This window comes from Aptenodytes patagonicus, chromosome 4 (assembly GCF_965638725.1).
Source record: "Aptenodytes patagonicus chromosome 4, bAptPat1.pri.cur, whole genome shotgun sequence".
NCBI classification, from domain to species: Eukaryota; Metazoa; Chordata; class Aves; order Sphenisciformes; family Spheniscidae; genus Aptenodytes; species Aptenodytes patagonicus.
The window spans coordinates 52,081,731-52,109,507 of NC_134952.1; the positions used below are offsets into that span (position 1 = coordinate 52,081,731).

The 27,777-nt window shown below is 43.1% G+C and overlaps 1 protein-coding gene across 4 annotated transcripts in view; it reads left to right on the top strand.

The window, feature by feature from the left end:
- Positions 1 to 27,777, top strand: part of HERC3 (HECT and RLD domain containing E3 ubiquitin protein ligase 3) — a 53,053-nt gene that overhangs the window by 13,010 nt on the left and 12,266 nt on the right. The window contains exons 3-20 of one of the 4 annotated variants that reach the window (XM_076336740.1): positions 8,305 to 8,464; positions 9,911 to 9,987; positions 10,582 to 10,632; positions 10,744 to 10,803; positions 13,206 to 13,297; positions 14,315 to 14,445; positions 15,262 to 15,422; positions 15,944 to 16,020; positions 16,784 to 16,908; positions 17,453 to 17,512; positions 19,864 to 19,975; positions 20,689 to 20,878; positions 22,599 to 22,762; positions 23,298 to 23,411; positions 24,658 to 24,681; positions 24,765 to 24,854; positions 26,588 to 26,758; positions 27,374 to 27,517. In XM_076336740.1, the coding sequence (XP_076192855.1) occupies positions 8,305 to 8,464; positions 9,911 to 9,987; positions 10,582 to 10,632; positions 10,744 to 10,803; positions 13,206 to 13,297; positions 14,315 to 14,445; positions 15,262 to 15,422; positions 15,944 to 16,020; positions 16,784 to 16,908; positions 17,453 to 17,512; positions 19,864 to 19,975; positions 20,689 to 20,878; positions 22,599 to 22,762; positions 23,298 to 23,411; positions 24,658 to 24,681; positions 24,765 to 24,854; positions 26,588 to 26,758; positions 27,374 to 27,517 (2,003 nt within the window). The other 3 variants (XM_076336739.1, XM_076336742.1, XM_076336741.1) reach the window with 3 other exon arrangements.

The window sequence follows — 27,777 nt, forward strand, 5'->3', positions numbered from 1 at the left end:
TTTGAAAATCACATGCTACTTCACCAAAGCCTGGGGCTGCCACAAGTGAGACTCTGCCAAGTGCAGCTACCTAGAAAATGTAGCCTCCCTTCTAGAAGAAAATATAAAATGCCTATGTGAAGGCTAAATGCTTCCTGTTGTGCAAAACTGCTCCACTAATCTGAAAAGATGGCAAAATAGCACCTGTCCAGAGGCAAAAAGTGGAGCGAAGCCCTTTTGGCTTGCTTGCAGTGTGTATGGTATGCAGCAATACTGTCTTGCAGGGACTTGGATGTGCTTCACTTTGAGCCCTCTGCTCAGACATGATCATGTGCTGTGGAAAGATACTTGTTCAGCAGTGCTGCAGGATTGAGTGCAGCAGATGGATAATAGTAAACTCTTATCTTACCTCCTGGGGCAGTGATTTGCTGCCTGGAGCAACTGACTGAGCCCCAAGGACAGGCTGTAGATGTTCCTGGGTCTTGGAGCCTTAAATCCATAGTGGTTTGCCAGCATGTATGCTGGAAGGGGCTGTGTTAAGGCAGCTGGGAAGGGAGTGGTGCTGTGTTTGGGGGAGCACTGCAGGGAAGATGTGAACAGATCTCTCTTCCTTGCAGTGCTAGGAGGTGAAAGTGCTGGCTTTCAAGTGGAGCTGTCAATTTTACGCTGGTTGCCTTTTCTTTTGTGTTTATAAGGTTGGCTCAATAGTTGCCACAGGACTATGTTAACTCCTCCATGTGGCTATGATGGACTGTAGTGAAGGGCTTATTCTTCCTTTTCCCTGCTCTGCTGTCCCTGCTTACTGCCATTGACCTCTGTCATGGCTCTCAAGATTGCTGTGGTGTTGCTTGGGATTTCGCAGGCAGAAATATGGCTTTGCACTGTGTAGTACCAGCACATCAAACACAGTATCTATGCACCCATCTCCCTAATTACTCCTTCCACCTCTGATATCCATCCTCAGCATGTCATCCTGAGGTCTAGCATGTCCTGCCCATGCTGGAGTTGCTGCCCTGGAGCTGTGGCATTTGCCAGGGTGTGCATGGTGGACCTCAGGGGTTTCTCAGGAGTCACAGCCCAGCCACAGCTTCTGTGCTGCCAGTGGCCAGCAAGCCTGGCCAAGTGACCACCTTCAGAACTCTCTGCAGTAACCTGAAGAGGAAGACAGGCTCTCTTTGGGTTTCCTGAAGATATAATTTTCCTGTGTTTCCTTCACAAGTCTTGGTGCCTTCCCTCTTTGAAAGAGCTGCCCTTACTTGTTTACCTCCAGGGTCTGAAGGTAAGATTCTTTCCTCTGCCAGCTGATGCTTGTTAGACTGAAGCCTTCTCTGCCTGCCCAGCCCTTTCCAAGAGTCTTCTCCATCTGGCTGTGCTTATGCCAGTCTGCCTATGGCTCCTCAGGGAGGTGCTTGGAGAGGCTATGTCCCCTAGAAAAAAGGCAGTGATGTGGTGAAGTAAAAAGCTTTCTATGGCTATGTCTGAGGAAGGGGTTTGCTTTCTCAGGGTAGGTGTCTGCTTTCACAGCTGTGAGGGGGAATAGCTGGCAAACTGTATGCGAAGTGACACCCTGGGATGTCACGGTGGCCTCACTTCTTGCTCTTGCATTCCTGCCTTGACATGATCATGGGCAGCTTTATAAAGTGAAGGCAGTGCTAATAACTCAACCAGCCTCTCTCAGATTTAAGCCTGTAAGTAGCCATGCTAAATAAACTAATGAGCGGTACTGTACGTGTTGTGCAGGGAAGCAGTCATCTCTAAGTGTCATTAGTGTTTGTGGATGAAAGGGGACTGCAGAATCATTGTCTCTGTTACTTGGAGCTTCTCAGTCTTGACCTATGGACAGTGGTCCCACCCCTGTGACCAACAGTGTTCCTGGGAATGTCACCTGCTTTGGTCTGTCCTCTGTCCTTTACTGTCTTCCCCCCTCTATTTTTTTTTTGTTCAGTGAGTCTACTCTGTTTACATTTCCTCCTTTGTAACCAAATTATCAGAGCCTTATCAGCTTCCATGCTGCTCTTGTCAGTCTCTCTAATCAGGTTGCTCTTGGTAGTGCTCTGCTTTCTGCTGCGAGCATAGCAGCAGTTTGTGAAGTTCATGAAAGGAAGACCTCAATATATGCAAGTTGGACTTGTAAAACCCAGCCTCCTCAATGGATATGGTAAACTTCAGTTGTCAAAAGTTGGAGGAGGTTACATGCTGATGTAAACGTTTGCTTGCTCCATACTTCAAAGCTTGAGCCATATACTAAGAAGTTTGAGAATAAGGTGGGCCTGCCATACATGGGTGAGAACAGCAGGCAGAAAGCGAGGGTAGCTGTTGTACAGCAGGGATGTGGTCTCTCCGTGGGGTTTGCTCTTCTAGTCTTGTGCTGTGCAGGTGCAGAGCACAATGTTTCCCACACCCTTGCATGCAGTAGTCTCATAGTCTGAATGCAAGACACAACAAGCATGTAATGCCTTCTTGGAGAGGCTTGGTGAGGAGGAAGGTAGTGGTGGTGAAATTGTTGGGCAGGGCGGTTCCAGCTGCCTACGTGTTGTGCGTGTCATATGCCTGGCCATACCAGAGACTGTCTGCAGTCACAAAGGTGTGTTCCTGAAACTGTCCTTCAGCCCTTGCCTCCGCCCTGTGAGCCTTCCTCTGGTGTTACTGCTGACAAACCACAGCCTGCAGAGGCGGCGTGAGTGAAGCCACAGGAGCAGTTTTAGCTGGCTGGGTTAGGTTATGTTTTCAAAAGCACCTGATAGCAAAATACAGACTTTCCAAAGCTTAAGTGGTTTATAGTCTGATTTCTTCCTCCCAGTCCCAGACTCCAGATGTTGTCCGTAGTAGCTGTGAGCACGAGATGCCTAGGTGGTCAGAGTTGAAAGTGTACAGAGGGTAATCAGGGGCTTACTCTTGGGGACTTTAAAGGAGAGAGGAAGAGGCAAAAAGGCCCTGACAAACAGCATGATTTTCCCCTCCCCAGTTACCAGTTTCCAAGTGGCAGAGTCACACTTCCACTGGGGATGCTGTTTCCTGGAAAAGTTGGTGAGTGTACTCATGCTGCTAATACTGGTGAAAGCATTGAATAGCTAAGATGTTGAAGTTATGCTGACAAAATAAGGAGAAACCTTCATAAGGGGAGGGAGAAAGCTTGGGTGTACTTTTCTCATAGTGCACTTTGGATTGCAAGCAATTCAGTTGCTGCACTTTGTTTTTCTCTTTTCCTCTTTCCATTTCATTAAAACACCCAGACATGTTTTAATGCTCAGCTGATGTCATTAGGACTGAAATTATGAAGCTCATCACAGCCTAGAAATACAGCCAGGATGTCCATATGCAGAAACATCTCTGGGATGTGTTGGTGGAGACTGGGGAATTGGCAGTCAGCTGAAGTTTCCTACTTAATGTATAAAAATCTTGTCAGGGAGTTTGGTGATCCACTGTTTACTTGCTTTTTGTACAGTGGTTTAATGAAGTGCTGGTGACTGATAAGTTTGGGCCATAGTGTTTTTCTCATTTTCTTGTAGTACCTGTTGAAGGCAGTAGCAGGTTTTTTATGGAGATTTTGGCTGTTGGATCAGGCTTCCATAAGTGCTAATGCTGTTAGTGTCACCTTGTTAGATGGTTTAATGTGTTGGTGTAATTCATCTCCAAAAGGAGAGAACTCGGCTCCTTTCCTGTAAGAATTAAGGCTTTTCAGTACTTGGAGAACAGAAAGACATATGGGTGAAGTTTAGGTTGCTATTGGTGTCTAATTAAATATTCAGCTGCCTTGTACATTAAAATGTTGTATGTCACACTTCTGATTTTTAGATCTTGGTTGCACATTGCTCAGGTGTCCTCAATGTGGACATGGACTATATTAACAAGTATGGCAATGCAAAGAAATTGACTCATCTGTCCTCAGACTTGCCAGCTGCTAGCATTTAACCCAGAGGAATTTCTTGCCAACAGTTGTTTCTCCCTTCCCTGTGTTTCTACCACCATCTCTTTCTTATCCAGGCAAGCTAGTAAGACACCTATCTTAGAGTCTATGGGCACTTTCCTAGCAGATAGCAACAATCAAGATGAGCAAATGCTCCGAGTTGCTTATTGTCAAGCTGGGGAGACAATGAGGAGTTTTGGCCAGGTGTCCAAGCAGACTGAAATCGCTTGAAACTCTTCCAAGCCACAGCTGCTCACCAGCAAAGAAATCCAGATTTTGCCACTGAAGGTGTAACCTCAGGGCTGATAGTTTCTCTACGTTGTTTTCAGACAGTGGAAGCCATCTGGTGCTGTTTGTGTACATCCTGGTACACATACGGCTGAAGGATTCTGCCATGTCCTCTAGCAAAAGCCTGTCTTGTGAGCAGCTGGAAGCTATACATAGAAAGGGTGTACCAACTCTCTGATAAACTTACTAGGAGTAGGAAAGCTAATTAATCATTCATTGCCTGTGCATTCTAATCAGTGCAGTATAACTGAGTGCTTTGTGCTTCCAGCAGTTGCAGACACTGAAGATCTTGTAGAGCTTTCCAACACTGTGGGGACAAAGTATAAGCCCTGTTTTATAAAGAGTGAAGCTATGGACTGAAGGTGGGCTTTTCAGGGGTTTTCATTCTTGACCTAGCTTTAGTACCATTTCCAAACCTTCAAGCTAAATGTGCTGACTGTCAGAAAGCTGAGTTATAGAAACGTAGGGCACCTGTCCTTAACTTTGGCTGGAGTGTCCCTGAGAACCACAGACAGGCAAGAAGACGCAAGAGCAGGCCTGTCAACATTCAGAGAAGGGCTGTCCTGAAGGCATTTTGCCTGGACCTCATTCTTTGGTCCAATGTGTATTTTATGAAAAGGTCTAACAAGGTTAAGACCAAAAGAAGTCAAACTTTGATGTGTCTGTTTATGTTGAGATCCATGAGTTAAAGTGGACAGAAGAAAGAAATGAAAATTGGAACTCCACCAGATATGAAGAACTGATAAATGACTTCTGAGCATTGGTGCTGTTTTGAGAGCTGATTGCTTCAGAAAGAAAAGATTGGGTCAGTGTGTACTTCTTGGAACTTGGTTTTTTGTTTGTTTGTTTTTGAAAGCTTTATGACATGTTGAAACACTGTATTGCATAACTCCTTCAGCCCTTCCCTGTTGCTTTCAGGGTTTTGTTCTGCTTAGCTTTCTATGTAATTGTGCCTATTAACCTCCATTTGACTGGTTTTATTAATCAGTTACTAAAGACACAATACTAAGAATAAACTTCACCCTCTGCACCCTTCATCTCAGTGCAGTGATGCATCTTTTCTAAGGCATGAGTAAATGGCGTTGTGATGCTCTGGAACATGCTCTGGAAATTAAAACAAATGTATATCAACCAGTAAAACACCTCATTTTGATGTGAGGAAGGGGTGGGAGGTCAACAAAAAAGTAATTGTCAGATGTTTTTGATAATACTACCCACGTTAGCAGGGAGATGGTATATTCAGTGGCTTGGCAAGTCTGACGGTGAACTGGGACCGTTGTTGGACTGCCTGGGCAGACTGTGCCCCCAGGGGAAGGCTAGCTTTTTTCCATCTCTTTCCAGAGATGTGTGTGAGTGTGTAAAACTTAAATTGTTTGGCATTTACATTTCTTCACGACTTTGCAGGCAAGCTGTGATTGACAGGGTCTTAGGAATGTACTATGGTGAGATGGGCTATATGTGTACATTTCTAAAGGCAAAGATCTTCAGCTCCAAGACAGGCATGCTTTTTCTGTCTGTGGTCATCCAGTGAGTCCGGGTGAGGCTGTACTCTGCTTCTTGAGTGAGCAGTGCAGTCACTGAAGGCTTTCAGTGACACAGGGCAGCCTTTCAAAACAAGCTGGTATTTATTAGTCCCCTGGGATGGCACATAGAACAAGGTCAGGTTTGTGTTGCCAAATTAAACTTAAGATGGGGTCTGTGGGGACTGAAGCAGCCACTCTGGATTTCTAAACCCATTGGATGTCCTCTGTGTCCCAGTGTGTGACGCCCTTGCTATGTAGTCCTTGCCACAGCCTCCTGATACCTCAGGGCACTTTTTCTCCAGTTGCAGTACTGCTGTGGTCAGTCCTGCCTCCTTCAGCTCCTGATGCTGATCTTTGGTCACTGGAGTCTTCTGTCACCTCCCCAAGGTGCTCCGATGGCTCAGGGGCAGCTTGTAGTAGTCCTTCCACAGCAAATGAGACATGTATACTTAGTGTGGCAAATACTGCTTTCCGAGGGAAGAAATTAGCTTAGTCATGCCTGCAGGTAGCAAAATAGTCTCTGTTATGGATGCCCTAGCCTCCCATATTGTCCACATTTGTCATTTTGTCATACTTGTGTTGTCCCCTGGAGTGTTTGGCAGTGTGCAGGGACCAGCTTTGGAAGAAGGGCAGGCTGGTGAGTTTGTGACCAGTTTTAAGAGCTCAGGTGCTCTGGATAACAGCCAGTCTCAGTGCACCCTGGCCAGCAAGCTTAGAGCAAAATGATGGGTTCATGAATCAAAGGGATTTCCTGTGGAGATGAGGATGGCTTCATCCCTCTCTTCTTTTGATGGTGGGATCTTCTCCAGCAGGAGCTTTAGTTTTGGACCTTCAGTTCCCAGTACAGAAACATGTTTGGCTGAACTTAGGTGGTGTCAGGCATGTTGCAGTGGGTATTTTTTTTGTCTTGCTGGGTGATTGAGAGGAATAGACAACAGCCACATGTGCTGTTGAGATGCCTTGTCTGTTGTTTGTGATTGACCTTGACCAGCCCGTACAGCTGCTGGTTGTTTAGAGCTCATGGATAAAAATAGGCTCCCTCAATTATATATGCAAATGAACATAAAACAGGCTGCCAAGCAGTGCTATAGCTGGATGCTATGGGCCCAAGAGCGGAAACTGTGTGTGTAAATTGAGTTACTGCCCTCAAAACCTGTCTGTGTCTTTGCATAGGGTTGGCAGTGGGACCTGGTGAAATTTAGTCCTGCTGGAAAAAGCTGCAGGGCAAAGGGCATTATTAGATGGCAGGGCTAAAGGATGGCTGGATGGCAGGCAGGCCCAGTCCTCAAGCCCTCCTAGACGTTTGTGCTTATTACTTGTAAACTGCACCTCCATTGCCATTAATTACTTCAAGTGAAAGGAAGCACATGTTCAGGTAGCATTTTCCTCTGTTAGAATACATACTTAAATAATTGTCGCCTTTCTCTTCCATGACATCCATTTGGGATTCTTATTTTCTGACTCCCAAACTTAGAAGGCAAGCCCTCCTAGGGATGCCTTCCTTTTAAATTCATTTAAGACATTTAGATTGATTGGTGTGAAGGTCTTGGTGCTAAGTATGTTAATGATTTCTGGATGCCTTTGATGTGGGGTATCATTTTCATAGAATGACATGTAACTACCCTTCCCTCTCATGTCATAGGCAAGTGGGAGTTTAATAAAACTGATCACTGCTTTGTAGCTTACAGAGTGAAATCTTTCTTCATCCACCTGAAACACTTGTATTTATTCAGGGAAGAAAAAAGAAACCCAGCTTTGCTTCTGTCTGGCTTGTGGGGAGTTTTTTCCATCAGATGTGTGGCACTTCCAATGTCTTATTGCAAAACAAGACTTTTTCATGTCCATTTGTAAAAACTGCGTAATGAATAAGATTTGGTTGTTGATGTTGTAAGAGTAGTTGTCAAACCTACTTCAGTTGCCTAATGTCATGTAATGATGAAAAATCAATTGTGGGTGATCTTCCCGAGGACTGAGTGATTTTTTTTTTTTATTCCTCTGTAAGGTCTTCTTGTTTTACTTCCTTTTTATGGGACTTTTTTGAGTGTCTGACAGTGGTATTAGTAGATTGATAGCTTTGCTATCAATCAATAGATTGCTTAGCACAGGGGATGTCATAACACATACTTTCATGCATCAAGCAGTAAAGCAAGGGGTGGATGGGTTGATTAGCTTTGTGGATGACTCGTCTTCATTGGACATGAGCTGTGGAAGGTCAAATGTTTTACAGGGTCTCCCAATTTCTGGGTCCTGGCTGATCCCCACATCAAAACTGAGTCAGAAAACCTCAAGTCTGGGAAGTCTGGTTGTTCCTAAATAACCTGATAGGTTTCCCTGTATCTGTGAGGCTGTCTGTGTGTAGACCGTCATTGTGCCTGGGGGCATGTACCTGCCTTTCTCCTATGATATGCAGACCAGACTATCAAAGAACTCGGCAGCTACGTGTTTTCAGTAAAACCTGGTGCCTTCCTCCTGTAGGAAGTGTTTTAAAACTAAATTGAGGATCAGTGCACCCATCTGAATGGCTTTGCATGCAGATTTGCCTAGACCTGATGTCTGCATGTCACTGAGATGAATCCTGTGACCGAGGAGGCTTTCTGTTTTCCTCAGAGCAAATTGGAGCCCTGGCCGGACAGCACATCGTGCATGTGGCCTGCGGAGAGTCTCACAGTGTGGCGCTCAGCGACCAGGGCCAGCTCTTCTCCTGGGGTGCCGGCAGCGATGGACAGTTGGGCCTCACCACTATAGAAGATGCAGTGATGGTACCAAGGTAAATTTTTTAACAGGTTCAGGTTTCCTTAAGGCAGCTCCTTGGAGGTGATGCATCAAGGGTTGCTCGCCTTCCAGCCTGGAGTCAGTGGGAGCATGTTCTCTCAGAGGGGCAGTAATTGGGCACTTCTCACAAAGGGATGTAAGGGTGATGACTCTTCCTTTTCCATACTGTACTGGTGCTCCCTGAGCCCCCCTGGGATTCAGACAAGTCCTCAGGAGGTTTGGGCAGGATAGGCCTTCTGCCTGTGGGTGCTTGGGGCACGGAAAAGAAAATCAGAGCGTGCTTGGCTTCCTCAGTGAAAAATGCTACTGTGTTTTCTACACAGCAAGGAGGTGCACGAGGGAGGACCCAAAAATAGAAATGCTGCGTGTGATACTAGTCTCTATTTCAGTCCCTAGGAAGTCCTCTGAGATAGGAGATGATTTCAAGAACGGGAGAAAAAATATGGCTGCATGATCTGGCACCTCAGCTCTGAAACTTTTGCAGTGTTGCCTGTAAGCAGCAAAGCTACTAAGCCAGCCTACTGCAGTTCTGAATAGTGAATGTTGCTCAGAAACTTCAGGGTAGTGCTCAAGTTTCTTCATTTACTTATGTAATGTATCTTACCTGCGTCAAAGCACAAATAGGGTTAAGTGCAAGGACATGTAGATGGTGGCAGTGGCCAGTGGCAGACACCAAGACTCCTCCATCCAAAGCAATTCACAGATGATAGGTCTCAGCTTATCACTGTAATGAAGATAACTGGTCTCTTTGTACTTAATGGTGTTGTATCATGCTACATTACCAGATGTAGTCTCTCTCTTGTTTGGTCTGCCACTGCAGATCCAGTGCAGAGCAGAAGTTTGGGACATCTGTCTAGGGTGGCTGTCATTGTTGAAACAGTATTTAAAGGAAAAGAGTTTCAGTCACAAAACATTGATGTTCGAGTTGAAGGGCTCTGTGGGAAGACAGTCCTTAACTTGCAGGTGGCTCTGATATAACAGACAGGCTCACATGTCAATGTGATAGTGCCATTTTAAAAATAACTTTTTTGTGAAATAACTTGAATCTTTGACATGCTATTCTCTGTATAAAGGACTGAAGAGGTTTTGGTGCTGTAACTCATAGGAACTGCTAGGCTCCTGACAGCATGAAAAATCTCGATGCCTGAAAAAGAATAGTGAGAGAGACACCAAGAACCAGCTATTTTCACCATTTCCAGATGGCTGGATTCAGCGTTATGGCAGTAAACGTAGTTGGAGTTAGTAGTCAAGTGTCTAAAGGTCTCCGCAGATTTGCATCTATTATGTATGAATCTGCATCACCTTCAAGACTCCGTTCCTCAGTCTCAAAACCAGAGGTTATGTGTATGTATAGAATGAATATCTGAATGGAAATCATAATTTTGACCTAAGGTGATACTGTATTTGTGGACACTTATTCTAAAATAGTTGTCGTCTTCAGGTTGATAAAGAAATTGAACCAACAGACAATACTGCAGGTTTCCTGTGGAAATTGGCATTGCCTGGCTTTGGCAGCAGGTACTGTAACATTCATTACTTATTACCAAAATTTGTGCTGTTATTTTGCACAGTGTCCAAGATCGTATATTTCTGCGTAATAAACCAAGGACATCCCTGTCCGAACTGCTTTCAGGCCAAATGGGAGGCTATAAAATAGATCAGGTACCATGAATATTGAAGAAGAGCTTTGCCAATACTGTCAAGAAAGAAAACATTACACACAGGCCACCCACTGTCTCACTGGTGAATGATGGCAGGAACACTTAAAAGCTTTCCACCTTGGTGTAGAAAAATGTGTGTAGTTAATTTCTTTGTGTTGAAATTACCCTTGGCTATTACTTTTTTGTATGCAACATGTGGACCATTCTTTGTTATGCTGTTTAACTTACAGCAGTCTGATACTGTATTTTGCCCTTAGTTGCATGTCTGTTTATTTACCTGGTGGCTTCAGGCTGTGCTTTTATTTTGGCAAAGAATGTCTTGCTTGTTTTTTTTTTCCATCATGAGGCTCAGGTGGGAGCAAAGCCCCCAGCACTGGTTCTTGTTCATTTTGACAAACTTGCTTTTCTGTTGACCAGCTCTTGCTCACTGTTCGTTCTTTCCTTGTTTCAGATGGCCAGTTCTTCACATGGGGGCAGAACAGCTATGGTCAGCTGGGCTTGGGTAAAGAATGTCCCTCCCAAGCCAGTCCACAACGTGTCAAGTCTCTTGATGGGATCCCTTTGGCTCAGGTTGCTGCAGGCGGAGCCCACAGTTTTGCCCTCTCTCTCTCAGGAGCTGTGTTTGGCTGGGGGAAGAACAGCTCGGGACAGCTAGGACTAAGTGATGAACGAGGTATTAAAATTATGCTCCTAGGTGAAAGAAGGATGGACTTTTTTGGCCTAGTGTCTCTGTTCGCATTGACAGTGTATTTTTACTGAGCAGATAAGTAACCCTCAGCAACTCCTCTTGAGAGGAGAGGGCAGAGGAACAGTCTCTGATGGACTGTACAGGCTTTTCCTACTTAGTAGGAACAGAAACATTTTTTTTCCACTTGTGGATGTTAGTGGAAGTGAGGAAGGTCAAAAAGAAAGATCTTTCAAATGTGAGTGTCAGCATGCCCGCATTGAAGGAAATGCTCATATTCTTTCTTCCTCTTCTCAGAAATGCTTTGTCCATATTTTGTTTGAAGTTGATATGGAGCAAAGGCTCTCCCTGCAGAACAGCAGGCTGAACCCATCCCCTTGTTTCCCAACGTGTTTTTGACTGGTGAGCAGCTGTATGCTACAAAATGATGGCAACACAGAGTATCTCAGTATTGTAAAATGTTGTCTAGTTTATTGGTTGCACAATTTTCCAGACACAAGGCCAATGGTATTTTTTTCAAGTGGCCATGTTCAGTGAAGCCTAACCATGAACAGACTTGAAGAGACAGGTTTATAAATGAGGCTGAAGAGTGGGTATGACATTACTGCTAGTTTGAAAAGCCCAGATCGCCCCTGCTTGTTGTTAACACATTCTTAACTTTTTTGCAAAAGAAAGTGAGTGTAAGATTTTTTTTCTTTGGAGCTTTAAATCAACCTCTTAGTTTTCTGCATAGTTGCTGAGTAGCTTTAAATATCTCGGCAAGTTACTGAGTGTGGATGTGATACCTACTGTGCACAGATAGTTTATTTTGCATGGGTGAGTACATGAGGTGTATATATTTGTAAATGTTAGGTTGCATAATGTTGTAGCATATAAATACTGTATGTTGCAAGAGAAAAGCATTACCTCACATTTTGTGTACCTATAATGGAATGACGCATTTTGACAACCCACTCTACGAACTGGAACATGTATTTAAAGTGATTACTTAAAAACAGCCTGTCGTTTAGCAAAGGGTGCTCAAATGTTGTATGCATCATTTCATCTTGCTTTACGCTTTTAGGAATATGAAACACAACTGTAAGACTTATTGCTTATCTTGTGTTCTCTCAAAAATGCTCCAGGTCTATTCTCTTGCACTATATGTAAGAGAGAGCTAATCTTGCATGAGTAGCAATGTTCTGCCATGTAGACTGGCAGATAAATGCTTCTAACTTCAACAAAGCTACGGTTTTTGTGAGAGGCTTGCTTTGACATGGGGCTAATCTTAGATGAACATATAAGGGGCATCTACTTGTGGGGCTGTGTTGGCCAGGGATCATACTCTGCTTAGCCTCAATATATGACACTCTAGTAAATACCTGATATTTATGGTAACTGAATCATGGTAAGACAGTGTGAATTATACTCAGTGAACATGACCAGCAAAGTCTACAAACATGAGTAGTCTGCAGCACTAACAATTATGCTGTAGAGATAAGAAGTGTCATTCCTGTCAAAATAAAGATCAGAGTGCTAAAATACAGAACAAAGTAAATGAAAAATCTGTTCTCATTTCTAAACCCATGAAAATGTGACCATTTTCCTTTCACTACCCAGAAAAAAGCAACTGTCAAATCCTTGGGTGAGAGTCTTAAAAAATGGACAACTTCTATAGGTAGGAACCTGATTTTTTGTTGGTATGAAGTAGCTACTCCCCTTAATATCTAACTATTTTGGGGTGCCTACTGCTCCTTGAAATGCTTAGCTCTTGTTTTACTTTTACATCAGTAAAACATGTAACCTTGCTTAATGTATTCATCGTCAGGAGACCCACTTTTAATGATTACAATGTCAGAGTGAAGGAGAAAAGCATCATTTAATGGTTGGCAGAGATTAGCCTTTGCAAGTAGGAGGATCTTCTTAAAGGATGACAAGGAAGGCAGGCTAGACATTTAAATATACCTTGGGATTCAGCTTGTGTGTTGCTCTGGTGTTTCCCATGTGTCAGGATTGTTCTGTACGGAAAAGGTCTAAGCAAGGTTTTGGAAACAAATGTTTGCAGTTGTCAGCGAGGAGTCTGGAATGGAGCATGAGGCTGAAGGTGGGTGTAGCTAAGCTGCACTCATCATACCTCCCAAACTGCAAGTGCATGTTGAGTTTATACAAGATTCTCAATATTTACATTCTTGCTCTGGACAATTTTCTTTGAGCCAGGACAAATCTTTTAAGAATTGGAGGAGGAAAGCAGCAGTGAAGTACTCAAAGATGTAGTTTTTTTTCTCCACAGTTGTTAAAGCTTCCATTGTGCACATACACTGCATCTGAAAATCAAATTGCCAGTGGTTTTCTCAGACATTTAGGTTTGTTTTTATGAAACAGCTCCTTTATTTTCTTTGTCTTCAATGCAGACCGAGAATCCCCTTGTCATGTGAAGCTGTTGCGGTCTCAGAAGGTTGTTTACATCAGCTGTGGAGAGGAACACACAGCAGTTCTGACAAAGGTAAAGATGCTAATCTGGGAACCCTGGCTATCTCGCCTGCCTGATGGTTTCCATTAGTTTCCTGGGTAATGGTAGAAAAGAACAGATTGACTTACCGTATTCCATCCAACTCCAGTAAAAGAAACTAAATGGAAAGTATAGTCTTATTATAATTTATTCTGAGATTCATTGCCAACATGATCCATTGCTGGTTTTGAAGATGAAGATATTAGTAATCCATGACAATGAATAGTGAAACTCACGTGAATTGCTCAAAGAAATAAGCTTTGAGCAAAAAAAAATTAACAAACATACATCCAAAGGGGTGAAAATAGCATTTTGTTGGAAGATAGAGAGTGATATTGTGCATCAGAATAAAATGCAAGTCAAAACGAATGGGTGTTTAAATGAAACACTGGCGGTCCCTCGCAGCATTTACAAGAGGTTTTCAGTTCCAAACCTGCTGTTTCCAAGTGGCATATAGCTTAGTGGACAGAGGACAGGGCTAGGATTTGGTAGATCACTGCTCAGTTCTTGCCTTGCCTCTGCCACTTCCTAGGTGTTGCTTCCTTTTTTGGTGCCTCAGTGTTCTCCACTGTAAAATGAATTAAAACAGCTGACATCAGGATTCCTGTGGGGAAAAACACTGTAGAAGATCAGTTATGTAGAAGCTCTTTTTCAAGGAAAAAGGTCACGGTCCTTTTGATCAGCGGCTGACAGAGATGGGTGTAAAGTACTGTAGAAATGGGTGCTACTCAGCTATGTTTAAACCTCCTGGGATTTCAGTCTCATCTGGTGACAGTGGGGGGAAGCTGGACTAGTGTAGACATACCTAAAGATAATTCTGTCAATCTCTGATGGTTGGCAAGGTAGCTATTTGGAAGCTGCATTAGCAGAACCCAACTTTCTTTTCTGAATCCTTTGGAAATCTCCAGCAATCTCTGCCGAAGCTTGGGCTCGTACTGAAACTGGAGTCAGAGGGATACTGCTGGGTTATGGGTCCCTAAATGGAGAATATGCTGTTTGATTTGCTAACAGAGTGGAGGGGTGTTCACGTTCGGTGCAGGTTCCTGCGGGCAACTGGGACATGACTCCATGAATGATGAAGTGAACCCCCGAAGAGTTCTTGAGCTAATGGGAAGTGAAGTATCCCAGATTGCTTGTGGCAGGTGAGTCCTGTATGCAGTCAGAAACTTTCTTTGGTGGAGGTTAATGCTGACACTGAGCCTTGTAAATAGGGGGAATAGTCTTGCTTCTGCATCCTACATGTCAAAACTAAGTTAATTTAAATTTTACTTCCCATGAGAATTTTAAGGCCCTCTAAAGGGCCTTGGACATGAGGAAAAATTTCTTTACTGAAAGGGTGGTTAAACATTGGAACAGGCTGCCCAGGGAAGTGGTTGAGTCACCATCCCTGGAAGTATTTAAAAGACGTGTAGATGAGGCGCTTAGGGACATGGTTTAGTGGGTTGTTGGGTTGATGGTTGGACTTGATGATCTTAGAGATCTTTTCCAACCTTAATGATTCTATGAATCTAAAGGAGGTTGTTTTTAATTCGGGTTGTTCCATGTGCTGTAATCTGGTAAAAGATACCTTTCCATTTTAATAATTTAGTAAGACTTTAGAGCAGCAGCCCATTTGGTCACAAGTTTCCAACCTCTTTCATGAAAAGAGAGTTAGTAACGCTGGTGCCGTGTTGTTGCCTTTTGACATGTACAGGCTTAGCAAATGACTAAGCTAATTCTGTCTGTGAGCCCGATACCAGCTGTATGCTGGCACATGCTGCTCTTTGTCACTTCCACCTAAAGGGCTTCATCCCATAAGCTGGTGCCATCAGGTGGCAAAAACTGAGCATTGGTGCTAGTGTAAAGATGCTGCTTTGTACCAGTTTCTGGCCTAGGGGAAAGGAGAATAAGTTTTAGGCTGTTTTTTTTTCTTTTAATTGTTAAACAAGGCCCAAACTTTGTACCCATTTCTGTTACAGACATCACACTTTAGCCTTTGTGCCTTCTTCAGGAATGATCTATGCATTTGGCTGTGGAACAAGAGGCCAGCTGGGAACGGGGCACACTTGCAATGTTAAGTGTCCCTCTCCTGTCAAGGGTCACTGGGCAGCTCACAACGGGCAACTCTCAGGGAAACCTGGTATGTACTATGCGCGATTTGGACTGGCAAATGGACATAAATACTTTCATTTCACCCATGGCTGTCTAAAGACTTCTTGACGTTGTTTTGCAAAAGTTCTTGAAATAGCAAAAGAAACCCATGCTCCTGTCTCAAATGCACTATGGAAATTACTGGGTGACCTCTTGCTCTCTCTGTTAACGTGTGCCCTCTCCCTTTCTCTTTTCATGGCAGAGCTCAACATTTGGTGATCTTGAGCCTTCATGAAATTGTACCAATATTGATTTCCAAGGGCTTTGGTTTCTCTTTAGAACCCCTATTGCAGTTTAAAAATTACAACTTTTCCCTCCTGGCCAGGCCCCGTGTATCTCTCAAAGTGCTACAGTGCTTGAGTTCCAACTGATTTCAGCCTGGCCTTCAAGGGACCCAGGTGCTCCTTGTGGTGTAAAGCCTGAGACACTGGCAGTGCAAATGTGGGGGAAAAGGCACAGTAGGAACTTGCGTTCATCAACCTCTAACACAACTATGTCTGTCTTCAACAGATGCCTGTAAATATCACATTGTCAAACATATCTTCTCTGGAGGAGACCAAACATTTGTGCTTTGCTCCAAATATGAGGTAAAACAAATGAAGTATCTTCTCAAGTCTGTTCCCCTATCCCGACCTTCACAATGCTTTTTTTGGTTTTGGTAGTATCTCCTGAAAATGAAGTGTTGCTTTGGAGTCCATTCTGCCTTACAAACCTTTCCAATGTTGACAGTTGTTACAGGGATTTACAACTTTTTAGGAGTTGTAGGCTGAAAGTTGCCTTCCTTTAGAGGCATGTTGAAGAGCCGTTGGGAAGACACTGGTTTCAGTTTGGTCAGCAGGGAGGGGAGTCTGGACTCCTTTGCAGGTTGGAAACGAGGGGCTGCTTTCCTCCTGAGACACCGGAGTCTGCATGTAGGGCCATGGACCACATACACTGGGGTTTTGTCAAGATACACTGGATGGAGGGCTGAATGCTGAACTGCTTTTTCTGCTTCTGTCTTATTTCTTTCAAGAAGTGTTTGACATACGCTTTTAAGGCACGGACATAGGTCTAGAATAAATGTACTAAGCCTGTAGTTATATATGGCGGTATTTAAGAGGGCTTTGGTACGTTTAAGGAAACGATACCTTGTTTGTTTTCTTTTTAAAAACGTATTTGATGATGATCTTGGTTTTTTCCATACCTTTCCATGCCTTTCCTTTTGGGCTTCTTAGTAATGCCACAGCTTCCTAGCCAAACTTGTTCAGAGACCACACTGAGGCAGCTTTCAGTTGTATATAGAAAACATTATGAATAAGAAGGAATTGTTTTACAAGCCTTGTCTTTGCTGAAATCTGTATCTTCTCACAGAATTCCTTGCCTGCTGATGATTTCCGGACCATAAATGAAACACGTTACACCTGTTTAATAAATGATGAAACTATAGATGTCTGGAGGCAAAAGCTTTTAGAAAAGAACAGTTCTAATTCTGTCAAGTAGGTATTGTGGCACTGGACAAGCCTTTGTTGAAAGTCTCATTGAAAATAATTTTGTTGGCTTCCGTGCCATGCTTTCACTTGAAATTTAGCAGCCTTTTCAAGTGTGGTTCTTGGTCGTATCCAAGGGGAGGACAGTTGCCAGTCACAAGGCTGCCAGGTTAGAGCTTCTGAGCAAAATCAGAGGAATGTGAGGCTGCCTCAGAACATTGCAAATGGTGGGTGGGAAATGGGTTTTAAAGTTGTCCTTTGTTGTGTGCTTAGAGTTCATGAAAAGCAACAAGAACTTGTGAACAGACTGATTAAATTCCTTCCCCTGTGTGCCTGCCATGAGAAGGGCAGAATAGGTGGAAAGGAGGCACTGTTAACATCCCTCCTTTCAAAGATGGATGTTACATGTTCCTGAATGAACCACTTACCCTCTATGCCTCTGAAGGTGTGATCCTGACATTGTTTCCCATAGGAGGAAGAGAGCTGAAGAGATTTGCTGTGACATCTGTTCATAACCCCTCTCTCTTTTCTTTTGTCTTCCTGCTGCAAACAGTAATGTTGTTCAAATACTGTCCTCAGCTGCCTGCTGGAATGGAAGCTTCTTGGAGAAGAAGTAAGTGGCAGAGTCCAGAAGCGTGGCTTTCCCTTGAGGCAGACTGGAATCCCTTTACTTGCAACGGGATTTGATTTTTCTGATCAGTCAGGAGATGGGGGCAGAGTGTCCACTAAAGAAGTGGGTGCTCGGAGCTGGGTAAGGAAGGCAAATGGTCTAAGAAAGTGCATGGTGAGTGTACTATAAGTGGTACAGATTCCTTGGAGTTGTCACAACTGGTTTTTTCCTTATGAAATGAGTATCAACATCTCTTTAAAAAGAGAGGGATAGGAATATGACATTAAAGGAAGCGAGTGATGCCAGGTATCTGAATAGTCTCTTACCCAGCTGAGCTAGCTGGTGGGGGCTGGTGTGTGTGGAGGTATACTTCAACACAGACTGCTCTTGTAAAATATATCTGGGGCAGCATGGAAGCACTTTTCTTTTAGGTGATGTCAGCTGTGGAAAGTTTTGTGCTCCTGCTTACAAAAGTAGGAATTCCAAATGGGTGTAACCAACCATAGGTGGTGACAAGATTGTAATATGCGTAGCTGAGTCAAAGGCTGTGGGTTGGGAAGGATTGTGTTGGCTGTGTCTGTAAATGTTGGGGAGGTAACAGCATAAGATGAGGAGGAGAAATTTTTTATGGTGATGTGATGAGTAAATGACCTGTAACTAGGTGAAGAAAAGCTTAGTTACTCTGAGTAATCTTTGAGTAATATTTTCCAAGAGCAACTTGAAAAAGAAAACAATTTACTCATTGTTCTTGTGTTTTTCTGCTTGTCCAATGGCTTCTTCCTTAGTGTTGTGACAAAGCAGCGTGTTACTGCATCAGGAGAGTTATCATGTTGGTTTAAAACACTTGTTGAGATATCCAAGTTGTTGAGTCACTGTAAATAGTCCCACATGTCCTTTGAATGTGGAAATGAGTAGAGTTTGACTTCATTACGCCAATGCAGTTCTCCTTCCGCTTTAATGATGTCTTGGCTAGTGCAGGGCTTAACTTTTGTAGAAAATCTTTGACCAAATGACAGATAAAATTTGAAGCCACCATACACTGAACTGAGGCTGTATTTAACCATGTACCTTTATATGTGAAGCCTTATGTCATGGTGCATTTGATAGAAATACCCTAGTATATCCCTCCAGTATCCTACTGCCCTATAGGCCTGTTTGCAATCAGCATTGTGGTACACAGGGTTAGACGGAAAAGCAGCTTTTCTATGGCTGTATGACTGGGCATGCTCCAATACTACTTTTGCACATCACAACCTGAAGCACTCTGTACTGCAGTGTGACTCTGAGGAGCTATTTCCAGCCTGGTGCCTGTGCTGTTATGGAAATAGCCATTCTACTACAGCAGGCTATGTTTAGCTTCTCGTATCATTATAGCCACACCAGCAAACTGATAAATGCATCCCATCTTTAATAGCTACCTTTTCCTTCAGAGTGTCTAATACAGCACAGTATCAGATGAGTAGTGACAGACTTGGGAAATCCTTGAGGTCAATGGAGTTGTAGCAATGACCTTTTTTTACTAGCAACTGCTAGGTTTTATGCGCAGCTTTACTGCCGACAACAGTGCTGAGAGCCTCTGCTACAGATGCTGATCGTACTCTAGATGCTGAGCTAGGTAACTTACCTGCTGGCCCGGACATTCAGTGTTGCTAGATCTGGCTGTTAGGCTATTCTCCGCAGGCTTGCCTTCATTATCCCTCTTACACAAGTAGTCTAAGTAAATTAAAGCCTTTCAAGCACAGCAGAAAAGGACAGCATGTTTGTTGCAACTAAAGACCATGTGAAGACTGTTCTCAGCTGTGCTGTGTTTTGATTGTGGTTGCTGCTTAGTTTTAGAAAACTTGAGTGGAATTGCCAAAAAGCTACTCTGAATATCTTCCCGTTTTCGAAACCCCCTCATCTGATGTTCCCTTGCATAGCAGTCAATGTTGTCTTATGCATCACCCTTCCCTTTCTTATTGGGTGTGATTAAACAGATTTTGCTAGAAAAGTAGTGTATATGAAAACAACACAGAGGATCCTGATACATGATAGACACATATTTTATAGGTTTTTTTATGCAGTCCAGCCTGTCTAGGCAGGCTCTTAGGTCAGTGAAGGAGCTCTGGGGAAATCAGACTTCGATAAAGTGTTTCTCTGCAAGAATCCCAACCCTAACTAAGGCCCAGAGGAGTTCAGAAGGGAGAGTTGTCCCTCTTGTCTTTAGCAAGAAGATTCCAGCTTCTGCTTTGTTTCTAGTCTGATTAATTCCCTAGAGGTCATTTCTCCATTGCTTGCTCTCAGGACATGCCAATACATGGGTAATGGTGTCTCTTCCTTAAACTTAAGCCTGTCCGTCTGGGATTTTTTTAAAGAATTGATGAACATTTTAAAACCAGTCCGAAGATCCCAGGGATTGATCTGAACTCCACCAGAGTGCTGTTTGAGAAGCTGATGAACTCTCAGCACTCCATTCTTCTAGACCAGGTATTGCACTTCTGGGGTTTTTGGTATTTGCAGGGGAAATAAAGGCTTTGTCCCTCTAACATGCAAGTAACAGCAGCTTTTTGGGAGAAAGGTTGTATTGCAAATCTGCAGGCCGATCCTTCATGGTATCGATGGATACTTCTTTACTAACCTGGGCTGATTCTCACCTTCTCAGAATGTGTCTCTAAGACTTGTTTTTTAAAAAGTTTTATCTCATGGCATTTAATACTTGAAATGGCTGCTGAAATTAATTCTGTGTATGTTATACCTGTAAATAATGACTATGTGCTCATTTATTGCCTGTCAGGAGTTGAGTACTTTATGGTTGTATAACTTATTCTAACTCGGAGGATTTCTCTCACGAGTCCAGAGCTGTGAGAAAATTGTGGTTGTTCCCCATGCCATTTTTAGCTATGATTTTTATAGTTTTTTTTTACTTTGGGTTTGACTTTTAAAGAAGGGATGTGACCTTAACAAGAGGGGTTAATTAACCTCTAGCCAGCCCTGGAAAAACCTATCCAAATGTTTATGCATTTTGGAAAAATCAGAGTTTAGTCTTGTCCTGTGGAGTGTTCTTCAGAGATCATCAGCAAAAGCTGTTAAGTCCAGCCGTGCTGAGTGTGCTCCATTTCATCAGTTCTTACACATAATCTACACTGTAGGTGCTCTATCACCCAGGATAAGTTGCCTTCTTTTGTCTTGTTTTCCTCTAGATACTGAAGAGCTTTGAAAGTTTTTTGATTCCTCAGCTGTCCAGCTCACCACCAGATGTCGAGGCAATGAGGATCTATCTGATTCTCCCTGAATTCCCACCCTTCCAAGACTCCAAGTATTATATCACATTAACGCTTCCTCTAGCAATGGCTATTCTGCGCCTAGATACCAACCCCAGCAAAGTTCTTGGTAAGAGGTTGGCATTTAAGATGCATGTTGCTCTTAGCATCCAGCTGGGACACAAAGTGTTGCCTTTAGGTTTTTCAGTCATGTTTCTGTGTTGGTTTAATTTTTCTGTTACAACAGCTGCAATGATAATTGGGTATTATTTGTGGTATAGTGTTGTTATGAAGCAGTCACCACTAAAAAGCAGCTGGGAACCAAAAGCATTCAAGGAATCCTCCCTCCAAAACCTATGTTCCCAAGTAAAAGAACTCTAAACATAAAATTGAGTTTTAAACATGAACTATGAGGAAATGAAGAATGTGCCATACAGGTAAGATATGGGAAGTTGGTTACAATAATACAAAACTTATAAAACTTATGGTGGTATGGATAATAAATAAGAAAAACCAATTCTTAACCTGAATCTTCTAATTTAAACTAAAACATCATTTCAAAGAACACTTACTAGGGAGGTTAATCTAATTTACCTTATCTAGTTTACCTACATTCAGAGACTCAGTTCCAGATAAATTTTCATGCCTCTCTGTGAGCATATGTTTTGTATATCTTTAAGATTAAATGATCTTATTCTCTTAAGTTTGTCCACATTAGCATATCCTTTCTGTATAAGGTAAATAAAAGAATATACTAAATATAATATAAAGTTACCTTGTCCTATATAAGGTGCAGAAAAACCTATTGGCTGGTCCGTGACTAAACTGAACACCCCAGCTCTTCTCCCACTTCCGAATCCTCTCATTTCTGCTAATATTATTTCCTATGAGCTCATTTTAAGCTAAGCAGAACATATGCTGCGTAATGATTGTTACTCATGTTTGCTAAGCTATTACTTTTCTTGTTATCTTACTCTGGTTCTTAAGGTTATTGTATACTAAATCTCATTATCATGTAAAATGCTATATAATGCATTCAGACCTCCAGGAGCATTGCTCCAGTGAAATTTATTTTGAGGTTTAGTGACTTTTTTTATTCAAAGAGGCTTTGGAACCAAGTTTCCTCCTCTACTCAGCGTAGTCCACTATGGTTGTTAGCATACAGAAATGTAAAGGATTCTCATACTTTTGCCTGCCAGAATCTATTGTTGTGCTGACACTTGAGAGGATGAATTGGTGTTTGTTTCTAACAGTTGACATGATGGTTTCCCAGGCTCCAGCTTCTACTTTGCAAGTGGATTGGTTCTAGCAAAGAAGCTAATAGTCAGGGTCCCTTCAGAGGAGAGGTAAGGGTTACCTGTCCTTGGCAAGAAAGAAATCAGCCTTTCTAAAGAGGGGGAGTTCAGACCTTTAGTGCAGATGTGCCAGGTGACACACTGACACCTGCTAGAAAAGTATGTGGTACTACGGAGAATTGCCCAGGCAACTGCTTTCTTATCACGCATGAGAGACAACGGTTTGCCTGCAAGATTGCAGTATCTTGAATACAAGATGCTTGAAACAGTATCTTGAACTGAAGGTTGAAAAACCTTGAATTCAGGCTCTCACACTGATCAGGGATTGGGGCTCGGTAATGACTGGGGTGGTTGTATGAGAGTGGAAAGGGAAGAGCTTTTCAATTTCTGGTATGTAGCTGACTCTTTCCTCACTTTCCTGTTGCTACAGTTAGGAGAGAAATAGGGAAGTTTTTTGATACAATCTTTAGGTGTGTTCCCCTATTTTCAGCTGTAATTTAGGGGTTACTCTGGCCTTTAATTTAGGATTTATATTGATGTTCCTCTGCTTTCCAGATAACTGGTGGTCTCAGGTGTGCCCAAGATATTTCCTCAGGCTAGTGGACCTCTATAAAGGTGCAGTGGTTTACCTCCTCAGTGGAAGAAAGACACTGTTGATCCCAGTCCTGTTCAGTAGCTACATTACAGCTGCTCTCAGACTTCTGGAGAAACTCCACAAGGTAAGAGGAAAGCCTGGGCGTGTGTTGGCTCAAGATGATTCAGTCTTGTCTGCCCTTTGCCAGTTGGCAGGGGCAGAGTGGTCATGGCCCTGGCTTGTGAGCTGTGTCATTGTCCACCAAGACACCACATGGGGAAGTGTTCGTGGTTTTCCTGAATTCAAGGTACTTGAAGATTGTTTAGTCCTGTCTCAAAACACCGGGAAAAACTTACCCTAAAGAATGCTGCTGCTGAGCCACTGAACTGCGTGCGCTGTGGCATCACAAATACCTGTCTCATGGTGCTTTCTGCTCCCACTGTGTTGGTTCTGGTTAGTCTGGGTGAGGAGGAGGGGTAACTAAAATAAGTCAGGAAGAGGTTTATCTCAATGATTCTTGGTTCGTACTAAAATAGAAGGGACCATGTGTTTCTGCAAGACTTTCTGGGGCCTATTGTTGCAAGCTGCTATGATTGATTTTATGAAAGCAAACCTGTGTGTTCTAAGAAAAATGCTGAATATACCCATGTTTAAAAAAAAAAATCTGTTTTCTTCACTAGGTAAATCAGAAGGTTAAACACGTAGAATATGATAAGTTTTATATCCCTGAGATTTCCAGCTTGGTGGACATTCAGGAGGATTATCTCATGTGGTTCTTGCATCAGGCTGGAATGGTAAGAAGTTTTATGTAGAGTCATGAAATAGCTGTCCATGTTTGTCTCTCTGGTTGCAGATATGTATTTTTAATATCCTTAATGAGTGTAATGTATTCAGTATAGAGCGTCTATATATTAAGTCTCTCAGATTTGGGTACTCAGTGGCTTGACAAAGTTGACTTTAAGGCTGTCAGAAGAGCTGGAGCTAACAATATTTACCTAACGCTTGCAACAATCTCTGTGATTATTCATGTGAATCTCATCTTGCACAAGGGGATTAATTCAGTCACTGGATCCTTTTAATGTAATTGAGACCTCAGGAGCCAAATCCTGTATTCTAAAATTATAATTTTTACCCTTTACTTCTGCTGTTTAGGCAGGTATTGTGAATAATGTAGCCAGTGATCTTAAAATGTTGCTCTGTAAGAGGAGGCAGTGTGGCGTTCTGGCTAGGGGACTGAACCAAGACTCAAGAGATGTGGGTTCTATTCCTGGCTCTTCCAGTAACCTGCTGGGTGATCTTGGGTAAGACCCTTCACCTCTCTTATGCCTCACTTTCCCACCTGTAAGAAGGAGATAACTAAACTGAGGGCTGGAATATGCTGTGTAGGAACCCAGTGAGATTATTTAATTATAGCAAGGAAAGGAATCCCAAGTGTGAGAACACCAAAAAAATCTGCATGGGATGCTGCAAGAGTAAAACCTGACTCTAGCTAAAGAATTTTTGTGTGTGTTTTTATGGACTTTCTAAATGTTGTATGTGCTGTCCCCCACTTTCCATCATTTAAATAGTGCTGCTCTGTGCTTACTTTTAGTGAGCAGAGCAATAATTGACTCAAATTTATGTAACAATGATAGTTATCAATAAATTTTTAACTACTTTTATGGCTAATGAGGAGTAACTTGTGTTGTAGCAGTGGTCTTATATTGTCATGTTGTGGCCTTATGGTCTCTCCTGTTGTTTCGTATGGTCTCTGCCTTGGGGGGTGTAGTTTTCTTCATAAGAGTAAGTTTCACTTATGGCAGCCTAGCACAGGCTTCTGTGCCAGTTAGTCCTCTTAGTAACATTTGATGTGCAAGTTTTGAATTAGACTTGTGTGTTTTCTTGAAGGAAGTTCCCATGCTTTCCTTTAAGAGGAAAAAACTGGGTTGTTGGTCCCAGAGGAGAAAAATTTTCTTTGGGTCACCTTTGAACTAGTCTGTCCAAAAAAATACGAGACAAAATCAAGAGTAAAAGATTTTCATATTTCTCTTTCCTTCACAGAAAGTAAGACCATCTATCATGCAGGTAAGAAAATTGTTTTTCATGAGTCTTATTTAAAGTGCTGTGGAAGCTGTAAATAGGCACCAATCTGTCTGCCTTTCTTGCAGGATGCTGTGACACTCTGTTCTTATCCTTTCATCTTCGATGCTCAGGCTAAGACCAAGATGTTACAGACAGATGCAGAACTACAAATGCAGGTAATCCTTCTCTTCCCCATTTTCCTGCCCCATCTCTTTTTCCTGCCTTTTGCACTGGTCCCTGTAAGGAAAGGAGTTCACTGGGAGTTAGTGTGTACAGCACTTCATTATTTCCATGATACAGAGAGCAGAGTAGCTGGAGAACCTCTTTGTCCTGGATATTGCAGAGGCAGTGCTTCATGTCTTTCACTTCAAAATGTTTGTTAACATCAGAACTGCCAGATGTGCATGTGGTGGAAACTTAAACTGTATAAGGAAGAAGTGGTTATGTATTTACTTCTTATCCTTGGGCTATCATAAAGTGAGGTGTCTATTAGAGGAGCTGTAAGGCTGGAAAAGCTTTCAGGTAAGTGTGGGCACTTTTTTCAAGTTTCTGCCTGGTGCGGGAGGAGTGGTTGTCAAAAGTGAGGGTTGAAGACCAACTCCTGATACTGTTAGTGGTTGCAAGCAGCAGCTGCTGTCAGCAGCTCACCCACTCATTTGCAGTGAGGGGTGCAGACCCGAGGCGCTCTAGGAGCATGTTCACAGCAGGTGTTCAGCTCCAGCACCCTTACCCTGTAGGTGGCAGCCAAGAGGACAGCTGGCCTCTGTGCCAATGTAAACCTCCCAGTGTGAGGCATTGCTCATGCAGGTGGCTCCTGGGAGGGGTAAAGTGTTGGGTATTGGTCCTTCATCCAGTGCAGCTGGGGTCTAGGACTAGTCCTGTCCTCTGAAACCTCCGAGTTTGCCAAGGTCCTTGGTTTTGAGGTTCCTTCAGGAACCTGTCATTAGTTACTCATGGCCATGGTTCCTGTTCCATTTAATATCTGTCTCTTTTAGCTTTTCTGTGGCCGCTTGAACACATAGCCTGCAGCAAGGCAGAGGAGGCTCGGCCTACACTCAGAAGCTAGAGTCAGCTCCTCCTGCTTTCATTTTGCCACCCTCTTCTGTGTATTTCCAGCTGCCCAGTTTGAGCAGTGCACTGCTGTGAGGAGGGCATCTACCTTATCTTGGCAGGACAGCAGCCCGGTAAAGGCTTTCTTGCCCTGAGAGAGATCTTTATGAAGACAACCACTTGGAGGCCAAAGAACCCAGTACTTCTGTGAGTGCTGGAATGGAGGAAGCCTGGTTTCCTGTGGACTTCTGTCTCAGGGTCAACTGACTTTTAAACTGACTTTAAAAATGTGAATTTGCCACTTACTATGGACGATGTGTAAGAATGAATATACTATGTGGTCAAAGCTTTAACTGGACTTTGTGCCTTACCCAATGCCAGAAAATCCATGTAGATGAGAACTTTGAATTGTATGTGATGGGTTTCCTGGTGCCTTGCAAGGTGCAGTTGTTAACTGACTCCTTGCCTGGTATGTTAGTAACACTGCTTTCCCTCATGGACTCTCCGACTCTTACTAGGGTTGTGTTCACACTGAGTTTCTTGACCCAATAAGAGCATGAATAAAGTGGCTTTTCCACCCACCTCCCCAGTGTCAAAGTGTTCAGGAATTTGATCTCTGCTCAAATTTGATGAGTTGATCAGTGGACTCAAAAGGTGTTGGTGTGGGAAATGGGGGGGAGCGGGGCAGGTAGGCACACATGCACACAAGCTTGTACAGAGTGAGCGCATAATCCTTGTACCTGGAGAAACCAAACTAAAAGAGTAAGGAAGAAAGGAACACCAGGCATATAGTTAACTGTTTTCCTTCCATAGGAAGAAAGGAGCTGAGCAGCGGCTGTTTTTTATCCCTTTCTTACAGGTTGCAATAAATGGTGCAAATTTGCAGAATGTCTTCATGCTTCTCACCCTGGAGCCTCTGCTGGCCAGAAGCCCTTTCCTGGTACTTCATGTTCGCAGGAGTAACTTAGTTGGTGATGCTTTAAGGGAGTTGAGCATCCATTCAGACATTGATTTGAAAAAGCCTCTTAAAGTAAGTTTTCCCCCCCACCTTTAACACCCTCTCATCCAGCCAACATTTCTGCAGCCTTTCAGCCCTTTACGTTACCACTTCACCAGTGTACAGTGGCTTTTCCATAGGTATAGCACACAGGGACACTTGATCTAGTCGATGTGGGGGTTGAGTCTCTCTTCTCTGACTCAGAGTGTTTTGGCAGTGGACAGTTTACAAGGCAAGCAGGGGGCTTACTCTTTCTGGTGTGTCTACTGTATAAGGGGTGGGGGAGGAAATATTTCTATGATATTATGCAGTCTCTGTTTTGCTCTTCTGCAGGAATAGGCCACTCAGTGTTTTATCTCTGAGAGGTTGCTACAAAATTCAGCAGCTGCTGTCATGTTGCTGCTTCTGTTGTTGGGAGGACAGGTGGTTATTTATGATTTGTATAAGGAGTTAAACATTTTCAAATATCTCATTTGCCACCCCCTGTTTGCTCTCCCTCCCTGCAAGCAGAGCACTGAAACAGGCTCAGGGGTTGCAGTGGGTTTGGGCATGTTAGATCAACTGCTTTGCATGGCTCCCAATTAGAAAGATGTCCGATTCACTTAGTGTCAGCTCTGCATCCCTGTTACAGACCTGCTTTTTCTACAGGTCATCTTTGATGGTGAGGAAGCTGTTGACGCTGGAGGAGTGACAAAGGAGTTTTTCCTCCTGTTGTTAAAAGAACTCCTCAACCCCATCTATGGCATGTTCACTTACTACCCGGAGTCAAACCTGCTGTGGTTTTCAGATACGGTAAGCCCTTGCCCTTTATACACACAGGTTGAACTAATATGCAGCATTTAAATGACAAGAAAGTGGCAAACTATGGGAAAGAAATTGTCTCCCTTTCACTCTCCACCCACGGTACGATGTGAGCTCTATTTTCAGTCAGTGGAAATTAGTATAGGTCCATTAACTTTAGCAAAACGGTGATGATTGTGCCTGTTAAGGAGTTGGCTCTTTCTCTTTATTCTCATCCCATAATAAAGCTTGTATTAAGTATCAGATGACAG